The sequence below is a fragment of the Buteo buteo genome, chromosome 6, assembly GCF_964188355.1.
Source record: "Buteo buteo chromosome 6, bButBut1.hap1.1, whole genome shotgun sequence".
Classification (NCBI taxonomy): domain Eukaryota; kingdom Metazoa; phylum Chordata; class Aves; order Accipitriformes; family Accipitridae; genus Buteo; species Buteo buteo.
In genome coordinates, this window is record NC_134176.1 from 12,692,928 (window position 1) to 12,708,710 (window position 15,783).

Consider the following 15,783-nt stretch of genomic DNA (forward strand, 5'->3'; position numbering starts at 1 on the left):
ATCCTTTTATATGTTTATATGTAAAGTATCCCCAGGAGTTCACATACAATCGGTCTGTTTTTATCAAGGAACATCTGATCTCTCTATGTTGGATTCTCTCAAAGGCTCAAGCAAGGCAGTTCTGCAGCCTTTCCAAAAATGATCTATGGGGGAGTGCTTCAGGTTAGTGCCTACTATTTAGGCCATCAAAATCTCTGAAGAGCATCTCAGCAAGCCTCCACTCACCAGCCAGGTAGCTGGTTCCCTTCAGAATAGAAGAACATAGCAAGAGCAAATCCAAAATGGGGCCTTGCAACTGAGATAACAGTTTTAAAAGCCAACATAGGCATGTGTAAGCAACCGCAGGAACTGCTGAATTGCAGGCTACATCCCAAGCGTATCTTTGATGTTTGGTTAAAAAGGCTTATTCACACCATTCACATGATGAAGTCTATTCAAAGGTCTCAACAAAAGATGTTTTCAAAAGGTGAAATGTTACTGTATAGTGAACTGAGGATATAAGAAAAAACAAGTCTCAGAATTATTTTTTTTTCTCCTCTTACACTAATGTCTTTGCCCTGTAGCTATGAATGAAAAGTCTTCCCCCAAAAAGCATATGACTACATTAAGACTAATTCTCTATTTCTGAGGTACTCTGCATGGATGTTCTTACACAGGACTTCTACAAGGTAAAAGTCCAGCCTTTCTTGCTGAATAAAACATGTTTTAGGTAAGTGTCTGATTCAGCTTGGAGGGCAGGACAGGTAGGGAGGAAAACAAAACTGTGAGCAAGAGCCAGATCTCTCTTATTCAGATACTGCAGTTTAAGTCTTCACTTGAGATAAGTCTGGTTCTCAGACTGCAGGTTGACTTTAAGTCCTTATAATGGATCACACCAGAACTACCACCTTGGCCTACAGCTGCACACAGACATAAATCCATCTGCATTGGCAAAGCACAGGTGCTATGTCAATGTTGCGTTGCCAAGAGCAATGCTGCAGGCTGATGTGCTGAAATTAAAGAGTTCCGCAGAACAAACTCAGGGACAAGGCTGTTCGTGACAAACATCCACTTGGCTATAAACGCACGTTAAGAGTGCCAAAATATCAGAACCAGCTCCGGTAAATAACGTAACTCACTCTTCATTCTCTAGCTTTGATGATTTTTCCCCTCAGTTCCAAGCTGCGCTGGTGCTAATGGGGCAGCATATATAAACTAACAACTAACATGCTCCGGAGCCATTGATTCCTGTCCCCTGCTAAACACAAAGCTTCATGCCATTTAATTCCTTTCATGCAGGATGGCTTTTCTGGGAGCAACAGTAAAAAAATATCATTACCTAGGGAACAGTGCATGAGCTTGGCATCCCTGTATTGGAATGCGCTTCACTCAGGGACAGAGTCATGCTTCTGCACATAAACCAAATTGATAATTTCTTGCTTTGGCATTTAACCAAGCAACAGGACAGGCTTTATGTTCTCTTTCCCCGCCATGAGATTCCCCTCCTGTTTTTTCCCCCCCTGTGTAAGAACAGAGGAATAAAGAAGAAAACAGCTTCACCCTTCAGGAGTCCACAACTCTCCAGACTGTCTGTATCAGCTGTGCATAGTATGTGCAAGCCCCGTCATCTGACCCAAGGGAGTGGGAGGCCCTAGGACTCCAAGAACGTTTGTAAATGAACCCCAGTGAAGAAAGATTCAAGGAGGACATGAGGAGAACGAGCCTCTTCCTGCTACCCTTTTGAAAAGGGTCCTGGCAGTTTTTCTTCATACTTGGGAGGCAAGTTGTCTTTTGCTTTTCAGCGGGATCAGGAACACAGACCTTCACATATGCTTTGAAAGAGGGTGAACAGACTGCAACAGCCTAGGCTCACTTCAAAGGGTCACAACCAACATAACCGGGTCCTGCTGGAACACTCAAGAGGCACTTTACTGAAGGAGAGCAAAGAACAAAGTCTGGTTCCCACCCAGGTGATGAACCACTTGAAGAAACTCTTAAGATACAATCAATAAAAAAATTTTACATCCCATCCTCTCCCTCTTTTGAAAGAAAATTGCACACACCCCAGCAGTTCCCTTTCAGGCAGAAAGCTACCCTTGACGTTTTCAATCACAGTTTAAAAAAATATCACTACCAACCAAAAGCAAAGGACTGAATGCTTGTAATGATGTATAAACCTCCACCACAGCATCCACTGACAGTCCCAAATCACATTAAGCACAGACTTCATAGTCATATAAAATTAATTCCTAAAAAGCAGGCTGTAAGAAAGGAAATCAACTTTGCACAGAGAGATGATCTTTACTCTGTGTGTGGGTGGGCACATGTGTACAAACCATGCCTGAACTCCAGCTAAGACATAAACACTACCATAGCACGCCAGGGACTGAACACTGTAATTTCCAGCCAAAAAAATTGCACAGTCACAGTTTATCCTGAATGAATAAAGCACTTCAGGAAAACACTTCCACGAAGACTCTGGAAACAATGTTGTTTCTTTCCATCCATGGTCAGATTTTTCCTCTAACATCCCCTTTGGCCTGTTCTCTCTCAAGAGCATTAGACAGGAGTTCAGCACAATCAGCACTGAAGATGACAGTCCAACCACCTGTTCTGCTTTTCCATTCCTGTGACACTACTTACCATCTGCTGGATCCTGTGAAAGGTTTTCCCATGGAAACTGAAGGCCTGTTCAAACAAGACCTTGTCTTCCACTGTCCACTCATCTGGGAACGGAGTAAAGTTTGGCAGATCTGCCAAAGACTTCTCTATGTTGTGCTTGTGCCAAAACAGCATCCCGAGGGCCTAGAAATAACAAGGACACCAAGCGGACAACTGTAATCACAAGAAACATTATTATATGCACGCAAAGGGAGAGCTACAGCATTTTTCTCAGGCAACATGTTAGACATAATTTTAATTCTCAGCTACATCAGACACTTTTCTGTGTGCAAGAAACCTGGAATCTGATCCCCACCCTGCTAGGGTGAAGACCAACTTGAAGTTTATCCAAACCACACTGGTAGTAATGTAATAAAGAGAGTAGCAACAGAAAGGGGGGAGAAGAAAATTGAAGAAATGACCCCAACTTTACTGATCATGGTATGCACAGGAAAGCTAAGAAAAGACTTGGGAAGACTACCTAAAAAACAGGCCGGACAAAAGGAAGCTTCTTGCCAGTGCTAAACTCCCTTCATTTCCTATGCAATTAGGAGGACGGTTTAGTTAACTGGGGGCTTTTATGGTTGTTTAGGGGGCTCTTTCGGGGAGGGGAGATGCAGGAAGAACTGGAAGAAGGAAAGGCAGAGAGCATGAACAACCTTGACTTGCTGCTAAGATGTCCCTGGCCCGAAGGAGGAACAAATCTCACTTATTTTGGATGCTGCTCATTTGTTCCCTTGAGAGACACCTCGTTTCACTGTTGCAGTCTCTAGTTCTCAGTTCCAAAGACAAAGTGCATGCGCTGTGCTTCACCATCTGCAAACCGTCCTCCTCCCACCATCTCCGAGACACTCGCTCGCAGCCACCCCTCTCACAGGGGTGCACAGCCCCTGCGTGTTATGACACATCACTACATCTGGCATGCCAGCGACCACCGCAAGTCATTTTGGGAAGGCCTGACTCTGCAGAGCAAGAAACCAGCCTTTTGCAATGGCTGTAAAGTGAAAACAATCCCTAACATGCTGAGTAAAACATCAGAATAACCTGCTCATCATATGCAAACTCAGCTCGGGTTTCGCAGCCACAGTTACCCTCATCTAGTAGTTTCGCCCTGGCCACTCAGAGCTACAAAATCCCTCCAAATTCGGGGTTTCCCCATTATGCTTCGCTATGCAAAAAGCAGTTCCTTTATGGGATCTTGCTCCCCTGAGATTCTGCAGAGAGTATGCATATAAATATTAGTGTTATCCAAGATCTTGTCCTGACCCTACTGGCCTCTCAGTGCTGCCCAGGCAGCCTCTCCTCCCTTTTGCCACCATGCAAAACAAGTAGTCTTGGTTGCAGCACAGCCACTCAAGTTGTCATAGGAGCCACTCAGCCACTTATCTCCATCCACTCTGGCAAACATGGGGGCAAAGGAACTATTTTGCAGTCACAAAGGACTGAGTTCTCTCTCCCCCGCCATCCCTTTCAGCTGCAGATACAAGGTGTACCAAATATCCCTGTGAGAAAGCAAGAGAAAAACAAGGAGGGAGACATTTTGGTAGGGCAGGGTAGTGTTAAATACTACTAAGGTGCTAGCAAGGGCTGAGGGGACAGTTGCTTACACAAAGCAAAAGGTAAACAAAAAGGTTTTCCTTATAGGCTTGTTTAATTTAAACAGGAAAGCAGTATGCCTCCTCCACCCCGTGCTGTCCTAGGAGAGCTCTGCACTCATACACAGGTGAGTACACAGCTTTTCCAGCCTCCTTTGTCCCAGGGTGTCTGAGACAGGCTAGCAGGAGAGCACAGCTCATGGCCAGACTTGATGTAGTGCTCCCAAAAGTCCGTGACTGCTACAGCTCAGCACAACCACCTACACCTGGTTTGCAACACCAGCTGAAGCGGGCTTGCCCTGCCAGAGCTCACTCGCCTGCTGGAGCCTGCCCTCAAGCTGGCGAGGCTGCAGGGACTCCCACCAACACAGCCCCGAGCCTCCAGCCATCATCCGACAGCAGCAGAGCCAACAAGGGGGCACTTGGCCACAGGCAAAAGGAGAGAAAGGACAGATATAGGAGCCATGCACAGTGCAAATGCGGCCAGCTGGACAGGAAAGCCACTGGGCAGAAGAGCCCCAGCATGCGCCACAGCCACCCTGCCAGGTAGCTCACCACTCCCTTCAACAAACTAGCACATCTTAAACTGCAAAGGTAGGTTTTGGGCAGGGGGCACAGATGGAAGAATGAGAATCTCTGTGCGATGACTGTCAGCCAAGCAACCTGCACAGGGGTCCAAAGAGACCGGCTGTCGGGGGATGCATGCATGGGAAAGGGCTGCCTTGGCCAGCAAAGCCCAGAGACAGTGGCCAAATGCTAAAGTGAGCTCTGACTGGCTTCCAGGGAGTCCGTATCAGCTTGTCTACAGTTACGCAGCCAATAGAAACTCTGATGATACCTGCTGAAGAGACAGTGTCCCTTGGTGACACAACAAATCATCCCGATTTGAAAGCCTTGACACTTGTCCCTATAATACAAAATGAGTACATGCCTTCCAGAGTGATAGAAGATAGATCCTCTCCAGTTATTTCCTGAAGTACCTCGCTTAGCTGTCTAGGAAATTCCAAAGGACCTGGGAAACATGTTTAACTCTAGAGTATTATGTGAGTGCTAGGAAAGGAATGAGAAAATTTTTAGGAGAGACATTTTTACAAGTTGCTTATCCACTTTATATCCTGGTGTGGCAAGTCCCATAACTTCTACTTCTGTACACAGAGGAGGGGAGAAAAACAGGGAAAAAGACTTCAAGGAATGAGTAGGAGGGTCTGTATTTCCAACATTAAAATGAATGCAAATCTCTGTTAGCCAAATCAAAGTTTTTCAAAACACAAGAATTCAGTGGGTTTTTTAAAAATCACAAGCTTCGTTTTGATTAGCCTTCTGGGTCAGTCTATACCCTCCAAACAACACTTCTCCACTAAAATAATGAAACCCATTTTTATTACCCTGAGACCATCTCTTTTGGCAAATATTACCCACGACATCTAAAACTAGGATACCCCCATCTCAACTGAAGTGAGCTACCATCCTTATTTTCATTTAAGTTCACAGCCTTTTGGTGCCTTCATCTTCCTTTTATTGCTGTTTTCTGCTCTTAGAAACTATAATTATCAAGTCTGATTATTCCTGGTTTTGCTGGCTATCTCAACTTCAATGCTCTTGTTCTATAACAAGTCTTTTTGAGCATGACTACCAACCACTGAAAGTCTGACTCAAAAAGGACAGCAGAGTTATTTAAATAGAAACCCTTGCCCATCCAAATCATTGGTTTCTATACTCGTGGCCTTTGCCTGAACAATTTCATAAACTTTCAAGTTTTCATAGAATCCCTTTGTAGAGACGGTACATAATTTGCCAATACAGTAAGTCGTGAGATTCCCCGCCTTCTCTTTCCGGGCGAGTATTAGTGCATAAGGAAACTCCACAGAATTCAGAAAAGCTTCCCAGGCACAGGTCTACTCATCTCCCCAGATGAGTGTTGAAATCAATGTTAGTTAACACAGAGAAGATTAGTACACAATCCTAGACCACATGGAATAAAGCAGAGGTCTGCTTCTCAGACCAGGATTTCCATGCCTAGGCTAAAGGCACCAGCTAACCTCAGAGACAGCTGGTGAAGTTGTCCACTGCTACTGCACCAACGTCTGAGGTGCTCATTTATGAAATGCAAAATGATTTGCAGCACAGTTTTAAGGTAAATAACCGCAGATATTGGTTTGCCTCTGAAAAGCATATGATGGTTCAATAGCTCATAATAACTGCCAATACATCCATGAAGCAGAGGTGGAGCAGTCAACTGGAAACTGCAATGAAATCAGGCAGCTGTCCAAAGACAAGCCAATCTTTTTAACATTGTTTAGGGGTTCTGAAAGTGTTCAAGAGGTAGTCACCATAGGAAGCCATGCTCATGGCCAAACTCCAATAGAAATTACAATGGTTGTTTTTCTTCTTTTGACTCTTGATGTAAAACTAGGAAGAACTCCATACCCCCAGAGCACAGGTTACTATCAGGAGCAGTCAGTTTGGGGAGAAGTAGGAGAGAAGGAAACACAGACAGTACAGAAAGGAAGAACCAGTTTTAGGCAGACACTTTAGGTCACGTTTTAATACCTGCTGGAAAAGATTTTAAAATAAAGTAAGTATTCAAAGGGTTGTTACCTGCTCCATATTGTATCCATGCTTCTCTTTAGCAATGGCAATATATTCGTCCACTGAAAAACAAAGAGAAGGCATAAGAGCATTTCATACAACATCTCATCTGCTTTTCCCTTCCCCTTTCCAGTCTAAAACCCAGTCCTGCAGCTCTGACTTAAGTCATGGTCATTGCATCCTCCACAGAGAACTCTCATGAATAGCTGCTGTTTCCAACAATTCAGGAAAGGAAGAAAATAAAAGAACAACAACAGTCACACACAAACTACTACATATTTTCCTTAACAAGCCTAAATGATGCATGATATCCAATCCAGTTCCAGTACTTCTGAAACATGGCATATAATATTTCAGAACTTTTTCACCAAAGCTATAGGCATGACTGTCTCAGCTACCTGGTGGTTTGTTTGTTGGTTTTTTTAATCCCTCAAAGCAGTTGTTTTCTTAAGAACAAAAATCCCGACACAATCCATACATTCCAATACTGCCAGACTCCTAGTGTTGCACAACCACTGCAGATAATCTTGGCAAATTTTTCAGCCCTTATGCCTCAGCAATTTTTATCTTGGACCAAACCCCACCTCTATGTATTATTAGGCCCCCACGAGCTTTTAACCTTTACAATGTGAAGATGCCCTGAGGAGTTATATTTTGTACAGATGGGACTAAAACCCAAAAGTCTCTTTCAGTATGAATGACTGAACTTACATTATATGCAACAGCACCCATTTGAGAGGGCTGGATCAAAGTCAGTAGCAGAGGTGGCGTTCTGAATTCTACGCCCTTGTGCTTGGTCATTATTAAACGCACTGTAATGATAACACCACCCTTGAAAAAAATACTAGCTAAAAGGTGAAACTTGCACTTCACTTAATGGAGTGGAAGATGCTGGAAGCATTGGTCGGTTGTAGCATCCCCAACACGCAAATACCCTAAAAGACTTGGAACTGGCACACACAGCCAGAATTCAGTTTCTTCTACAAATTTTGGACTTCAAGACAAGTTACTTAGCAATGAACTCAAAAATCATTCCTGTTTCCTTCTCTGCAGATACCCAGGGAGAGATGCAAGCAAATTCCTGTGCTGAGCACCCAACTCATGGAGAGCACGTGCAGCACCTCCAGAAGGCAATGGTTCTGTGTACACTGCAGCTAAGGAAGCCACATTCCCCACAGTTTGGGCCTCATGATTAACTTCAGCCCTCAAATGTGCTTCTCCCATGTTCTCTGCCTTTGAGAACAGTTGCATGGAGTCTCTGGTGTCCAATAGCATGGCATTTCTTAAAGCCTTCCCTTCAAGCTGGGACAGTCCTCAATTCTTCCTTTAGCTGAGCAAACTAAGCAATGAACTCAAAAGGTATTGTGAAAGCAGAGAGGATAGATCAGAAAATGCACAGCAGGAGAGCACCAGCCTCTTATTTTCAGCTTGTCATCAATACAAAGAAAGTGGACATCCCACCTTACTAGACAATATGACATGTGATATCAATGCTGGATTTGGAAAGGAGATGCATTAATTGTTTTTCACAAAAAGGTGTTGCAAAAAAGGGCTTTAAGTGCCATGGAAAAGTCCAAGAGAATATTAATAGAGCCACATGTTGTGGCAGGAGAAGAGCATGCAGTAAATACAGGCACGGTTCCACATTAGCAAGGATGCGCCATGAAGTTCTTCCTCTTTCAAGCTCCCACCTGCACACAATGGGGACTCCCAAGGGGCTGATGAACCCATTAGTTGGACCATGTTCTGGATACATTCAGTAAAAGTTTTATTAGCCCTTTGGAGAAAGGTGTAGCCACAACCACTCATTTGCACCCCTGCAGCACAAACGTATCTGCCTCTCCAAGTCAACAAATTGTTTCTAAGCACCATACTGAACTGGTATGAAAACCATCCCTTCTTGCAAACAACCTTTTCTTGCACAAGGCAAACAAAAAAATAGTTGCACAGACAGTGGAGGTGACAGGGACAGTGATAGAAACTTCTTAGACTGAAATCGCTGCATTGCATAATAGAACATCCTGAGGGTTACCAAAGGGTAGGAGCCTCAGAAATCAGCTTTGCGGGGGGGTGGGGGGGAATACAACAACAACAGAAAAAAAACCAACCAACTTGCAAAACCACACCCCAAGGGAAGAACATGATCCAGGAGGACCACACTGGGCAATGGAGACAGAGAAGGGAACTGCTTCCTCCCTACACACCATCCCTTCCCTCCACACACCAAACAGGGCAGGGAACATCACTACGATGTGGGCAGAAGAGTGACTTCAGATGCTTCCAGACTTTATAACTACACCAAAAACAAAGGCTGCCACGAACGCATAAGTGCAGCATTTCCCTGTACTTCAGCTAAATGCTCTCAGCTTCCTTAGGACAGGTATTGCACAGTGTTGCAATAGTATTGCACAGTATTGCAGTGTTATATATTTTGTCTAAGGGGGAGGTGCAAGGAAGGAGGAGGGAAAGGAGTTGAATTCTCTGAAGTCCAAGGCTGAATTAAGCTCTTGAATGCTAAGTACTGCTGCATTAACTAGCTCTCTCTCACTGTAGAGGGACCTACAGTTCCTGATTAGACTTCAGCATCTTATCCTTTAATATATACAGAGAAAAGATGAGGTCGTTCTCCTTTCCAGCATATTACCTTTCTTATACCAGATGCTATAAGCAATGCAAACATAATTCCTCCCCCTTGCTCCCCACTCCCCTCCACCAAAAAACTCATTACAGCATTTTCTCTCCTAAATGAGCAAGAACATTAGCAACGTCCCCACATATCAATAGGATTTCTCTTGAATCAAGTCAATACACCATAGAGCCAAACAGTAGACTATGAGTGATAGGACACCATGAAAGGAGGCAGGATGCTTTTCTTGTCACGGTGGGGTCTGTAACACCTCATTGTTACAATGGAGGAAGAGAAGAGAAAAACAAGAAAAAGGCAATAAGGCAGTAAACCAACCATGAACACACAGTAATGCTCCTTCTATACACTAAAAGAGTGTTTGTGGATGAAGGAAGGACAAGGAATACAACATTGTACTCTACTCTTGGCTTGTTCCCTGCCTGCTTACTGACAATCTACCCCATTCTGCTTGTCATTTCTTGGCTAATTGCAGGCTCACTCGCTTTGATGCTTGCACCATCTGAGAGGTACAACAGTCCCTTGAGCAATCCTTCTGATTGCTCTTTATTTACCATCCCCCTCCATATGAAGTGAGCAAGAAAGAGCATGGCACCAGCTGAGTCACAGGATCCCTTTAGTCTCCCATACTAGTAGAGCCTGGAATTGCCACAAGCATAATGCTTCACATGCCACACCAGATAAATAAGTACCCTCTTCCATCTCTGCCTTCCCCATGCACCTCTAGCAAGCCCAGGGCAGCAGGCACGTGAATTCTGCTCCACTGCATTTCAGTGGCATTCAGTCATGCTTAGCATGTAACCCATCAATCTGTTTAGACATCAGAGTTCAGAGCCAGAGGAGCCTGGGGCAGAGCCCTGCTTACACCAGAAGAGACAGTTTGCCAGCACGGCTCTTAGCCACTTTCAAGAAGAGAATAAGCAAGAGCAGGAAAACAAACCCATTCCATCTCCCCCAGCATAAGCAACACCATCACACACCCTTTCTACCAGCATAATTTTTCCCTGAAGAGGGCAGACAAGAGCATCCTCCCCTCCCATCCAACTCATATCTCTATGCTGGAAAGATATTTCAGCACAGACCAGGCCCAAAAAGACAACAATACTTGAATAGAGACAGTTGTGTGACACAGGAGATGCATTGCTCCTGTAAAGGCTCTCGTTGCTACTAGAAACCAGATGGGGGATGGACAGACAAGAGAATCATAAACTGGTATTTCTTTACCTATTTGGCTACATTTCTTCTCTTGCATGCATTTTAGCTGTGCAGGGGTAAGCAGGACCCCCCCATCTGCCCCACACCTGAAATGGAGTGAGCACTGGCCCAAAGAGTCCCTTTCTACAGCCAGTCATGCTCAGGAAGGCAGAAGTAGCACAAAAGGTAGGGAGACAAAGGGAACAGAGCCCCACATACACATTGTCACCAGCAAAGAGGAGCACAGAGTGTTCAGATGCTAAAAACACCTCTCCCTAATACAAGAAGTGAGGTCTACAATTAGATGACCAAAGGACCCCAGGTGTAGCACTAACACAGCCAAAGAGACAAGGGAAATGGAAGGGAGTGGGAAAGGAAGCAGGGAAAGATGCTTCCCCCTCGCCATCTAGTGAGGAGAATTTCTGACCAAAACAATGCTGTCAACCCCTTGAATTTTGTGGTCTTGTTTCCAGCCATCTTTCTCATACACCCTTTTCTTCTGCTAACCATCTTCCTGCAAGAATTCCCCACTAGAAGCAAAAGAAAGGGGACCCTCTTGGCTGACAGAGGGAAGGAGAGAAGAACAAACAACTGCATTGCTGATTTTCAGTCCCGCATCCTACAACAGTGAATTGAGAGATGTAAAACAGGAGCATTAATTTCAGGGGGGTGGGAGAACTCTGCAAAGGGAAATGCATGAAAGCAATGACTCCCCTCATCACCATTTGATCAGATTAAATGATCTCTCCAAGTGCGTCTTTTGGGACAATTTCTCCCCCCTACCCAAATTGCTTCTTAATGACCCCACAAGCATTGCATCATGTTTAGTGGACTCAGTGACCCCAAGGAGGGTTTGCAGCAGAAGCGAGTGTGCTAAAGCCTATAGAAAGCAACAGGAATGCAGAGATAGAGCTGTTGCTGCAACCTTAGTTCACCCCTATTACTGGGGTACTGCAGGAGCTCTGAACACTTTGCATATTACGTGATGCAATACCCTGACAGAATGGGGTGAAATGAGGACAAAAGCAGCAGCCTTCACTGCCTCAGTAATGTGCTTCACAGGGTTTGATCAATGCTGGAACCTGTGAAGAATTCTGGATGTTGCTGTACATGTCCCCCCTCCCTTCCATCTCCCTTGAGAACAGATTAAAAAAAAAGGCAAGACCCAGAACAAATCAATGTTATAGAAAGAAAATAAGGATCATGGATTAGACACATACATGTGAAATTCTTCCAAATTTCAAAACACAATTATGATGGTACACAAACAACTAAGCACAGTTTTTGCCTTGGCTATAAAAATGAGCAGCTGCATTGCCGTCTCACCACCCTTGCAGCATTGGTGGAACAATCCTGCCACCTCGTGGTCCCAGCACAGGAGAGGAAGCTGCAAAAACCACAAGAGTTTGGACAAATATCTCACTAAAGCTAGCTGCAACAGGAGGCGGGGGGGGGGGGGGGGGGGGGGGGGGGGGGGGGGGCACATGGGGGACAGACAGAGATCAAAGCAAGGTGGCTTGACCAATTTTCTGGGCAGAATCACTTAAAAGAAAATAAAACCCGCCTATTTAAAAGGGTATTCTGCCTTGGAAAAGCTATTTCCTCTTCTTGGGAAGATGTGATGTGTGTCAGAGGCAGGCGAGGAACAGGGAGTCAGAGCACAGCCATGTTTTCTGCCCCATGCTGCACCCACCTGGGCAGGCATACAGCCTCCTTCAACACTTTCTAGGAACAGAGAGTACTAGTTACACAGACACAAAGGCTACTTAAAAATCACTTCATGCAACTGATGGCATGAGAAAATGTAGGCCTCAACTCCGTTGCATCTGCAGCAGGTGAGGGAAAAGTCTGGATGCAACTGCAAGGCAAAGGAAAACCAACCTTACCTGGAGAAGCTTACTTGAATAGGAGCAAGAGAAAATACCCTGCAGCGGGACAGAGTACCTCGAGTCACAGAACTCCACAGTATATCTTAGCCTCCCACCCACTTACCTCCCTGTAGCTCAGATTTTACTTGTATATCATCTCTTGTCCACGTACTAAGGACCAGAGGGTGCCACTGCATTAGGATTCTCCTTTGGCAGCAGGCCAGGTTAAGCACCCCTAGCCTCCAGCCACCTCTTCCCACCAGGAAGCACAAACATTTGCCTGGACCCCCAGAGAACTGGACTGAGAAACTGTTCCACCTGAAAAAACAGCCAACCCTCTCCTGCTGCATTAGCTCCCTCACCCAAGCAGCAGTGAAGCCATACAAGCATTGAGTGGTGGTGGTTGAAAGTACAGAGACACGTTCTCACCTACCAGGAGGGGCAGTCCCAGACCCTCCTATCACCAGCCCTAGCTACGCAGGCTGCCCCTTCTCTTGCACTAGCTCTGGAGCCACTCAAGGCACTGAACAGCTGCCCGCCACCAAAGCAGCATGCTATTCATAAAACAGAGTTTTACATTCTTTATATGGTTCTATACTACATAAAAATCACTTTGCTGGGAGGTAACACAAGCCTTAGAAGAGACAAGCGATGAGACTGGCTCAGCCAAAAGCCCGACTCATTCCTTGCTCTGGCACAGCACAGTGAGCAGGAACAGGCATGGCTATGTAAACTAGCGCTGGTGAGGAAAGAGTGGCTAACGGAACCACATCTGGAGCCTGGAAACTGCAGCCTCAGAGAGCATAAAACAAGGAATAAAATGGACTGCCCCCATTGCTGGGAGATTTATTCCTTTAAAAGCCCTGATACCTACCAAAAGCTTCCTTTCTTACACAAAGGCAACCAGTCCCCACCCAAGCAGTGCAAACTAATACGCTAGAAAAGAAACACCATATTCCTCCCCCCTTTTTTTTAATTATTATTATTTTTAATACTGCTCTTTGCATGGCCTGCATCTAAGGGCAAGTCCAAAGTTGAAACTCCAGTGATGGTTAAAGACCTGACTCATCTGCCTTTAGGTTTTGCTATACCAGCAGGAAAGCTGTACTGCAGACACAGGTGTACTGACAAATCTAGCATAGTTTTTATAGCTTCCCAAAACGATTTTAAACTGTTTACCTGGAAAGTTTTGCTAGTAAACATGCATTACTTTTAAAGCTTTTACTGACGTATACTCACATACACTCATTCCTAAAGTTGCACCCTCAGCTGACACTATCACATCAAGAAAAGGCTCAACACACCATGTATATGTGTGGGAGAGTGTATTAACGAGGATTACCATAAAGAAAGCCAGCCAGCTGATGCTCTCTTGCCTCTCTTGCTCTCTGATGCTGCTGCTGTTCTCCCTCAGAAAGGCCATGTGGATGCCCATTGTAAGGGCATCCATGGAGGACCCTCCGGGAAGAAAGACTGCTTCTTGTATATACATCCATCACATTTAACCTTCAGTCAGAAATTTTCTGCACCATAGCACTGAACACCACCTTACTGGAGGAATGGCAGTGTCCTGGTTTCAGCTGGGATAGAGTTAATTTTCTTCCTAGCAGCTGGGATAGTGTTATGTCTTGGATTCAGTATGAGAAGAATGTTGATAACACACCAATGTTTTCAATTGTTGCCAAGTAGTGTTTATACCAAGTCAAGGATTTTTCAGCTTCTCAATGCCCAGCCAGCAAGAAGGCTGGAGGGGCACAAGAAGTTGGGAGGGGACACAGCCAGGACAGCTGACCCAAACTGGCCAAAGGGGTATTCCATACCATGTGATGTCATGTCCAGTACATAAACTGGGGGGAGTGGGCCTGGGGGGATCACTGCTCAGGAACTAACTGGGCATCAGTCAGCAAGTGGTGAGCAATTGCATTGTGTATCACTTGTTTTGTTTATTCTAATTCTTTTATTATTATCATCATTACTTTCTTCCTTTCTGTTCTATTAAACTGTTCTTATTTCAACCCACAAGTTTTACTTCCCCCTCCTCCCCCCGATTCTCTCACCCATCCCACTGGGTGGGGGGGGAGCAAGTGAGCAGCTGCGTGGTGCTTAGTTGCTGGCTGGGGTTAAACCATGACACACAGGTTTCAGTATCTACAGAGCCCTGGGTACCACAAGTCCAGACATCTGCATATGTACCACAGAAGAGAAAAGGATGAGGGAGATCTGACGGGGCAGTAGCAAAGAGGAAACACTACCTCTGGGACCTAGCACAGAATAGGCAGAGCCACATCAGATCACCCGGGGACCTAATCTGTGACCATACGGGATCTGAGCATGGCTACCATTCAGCAGTGCAAACCTGATCCTAAATCGGACACAGGCACTGGACTGTATTAAATGTGATTAGCCAGAGCACTTGATATTGGGTTTGGAGCCCATGTAAGAACATAAAACCAGCACACATTAGCTTCTGGCAGGGAGGGAATACTCGTTCCCACATATGACCTTCCAAGACACAGATGAGAAGTTACAGACAGGATAAATGCACAGAGCACGTGCCCAAACAACAAAGTGAGTTTATAGCAGAACAGCTCTTTGCATTATTCAGCACAATGCTCTCAATTCAGTCCGAGAAGCCCTAAAGCCAGATTTATTCTGCTGTCAAACCATGGCTTGAGTTAACTCTACTGAGAGGTTATAGCCTTGGATTATATACTTCAACTACAGGCAGCAACATGCCCAAGCAATGCAAGCAGCACTATTATCAATACAGTTGTGACAAGTGGTAGAATATTAAAAAAATTATTTTATCAGATGGTTCAACGCAGGAGATGGTAACTTGGATTAGAAGAAACCTCCCTCATGCAAATTTTCTTATGGAATTATTATTTTTTGCACTCCTTGAGAATGCCTGATCCAGTGCATTCTTTCCAAAAGCTAGTTTCACCAATTTGAAAAAAAGTTTGACACACACTGATGACAGAGTCAGTAGGAGACCACAGACTCAAACTACTAGCAGTCTTGATACAAGGCTTCAGTACTCTACCTAGGAACATTCTCAGTTCTTCATCCACATCATGTGATATATGCTAAAATTCTTCTGCAAAATAGTCAGCACAGACTACCATAAAGCTTGGTCAAGCAACCTGCTGTCAACCAGCTTCAGATGCCACCAAGGACTATCCAGACTCAAAGCCCTCTAAAGAGGGTGAAACCTTCCACAAGGTCCATTTTCCACCCTCCAAAAATTTTTGAA

General features: G+C 44.9%; 1 protein-coding gene across 2 annotated transcripts in view; it reads right to left on the reverse strand.

Annotated features, from left to right (window-relative positions):
* Positions 1 to 15,783, reverse strand: part of RCOR1 (REST corepressor 1) — an 89,150-nt gene that overhangs the window by 18,041 nt on the left and 55,326 nt on the right. For both annotated transcript variants that reach the window (XM_075029803.1, XM_075029804.1), the window contains 2 exons: positions 6,834 to 6,886; positions 2,623 to 2,784 (listed from right to left, as the gene is read on the reverse strand). In XM_075029803.1, the coding sequence (XP_074885904.1) occupies positions 2,623 to 2,784; positions 6,834 to 6,886 (215 nt within the window). The remainder of the gene's footprint in view (positions 1 to 2,622; positions 2,785 to 6,833; positions 6,887 to 15,783) is intronic.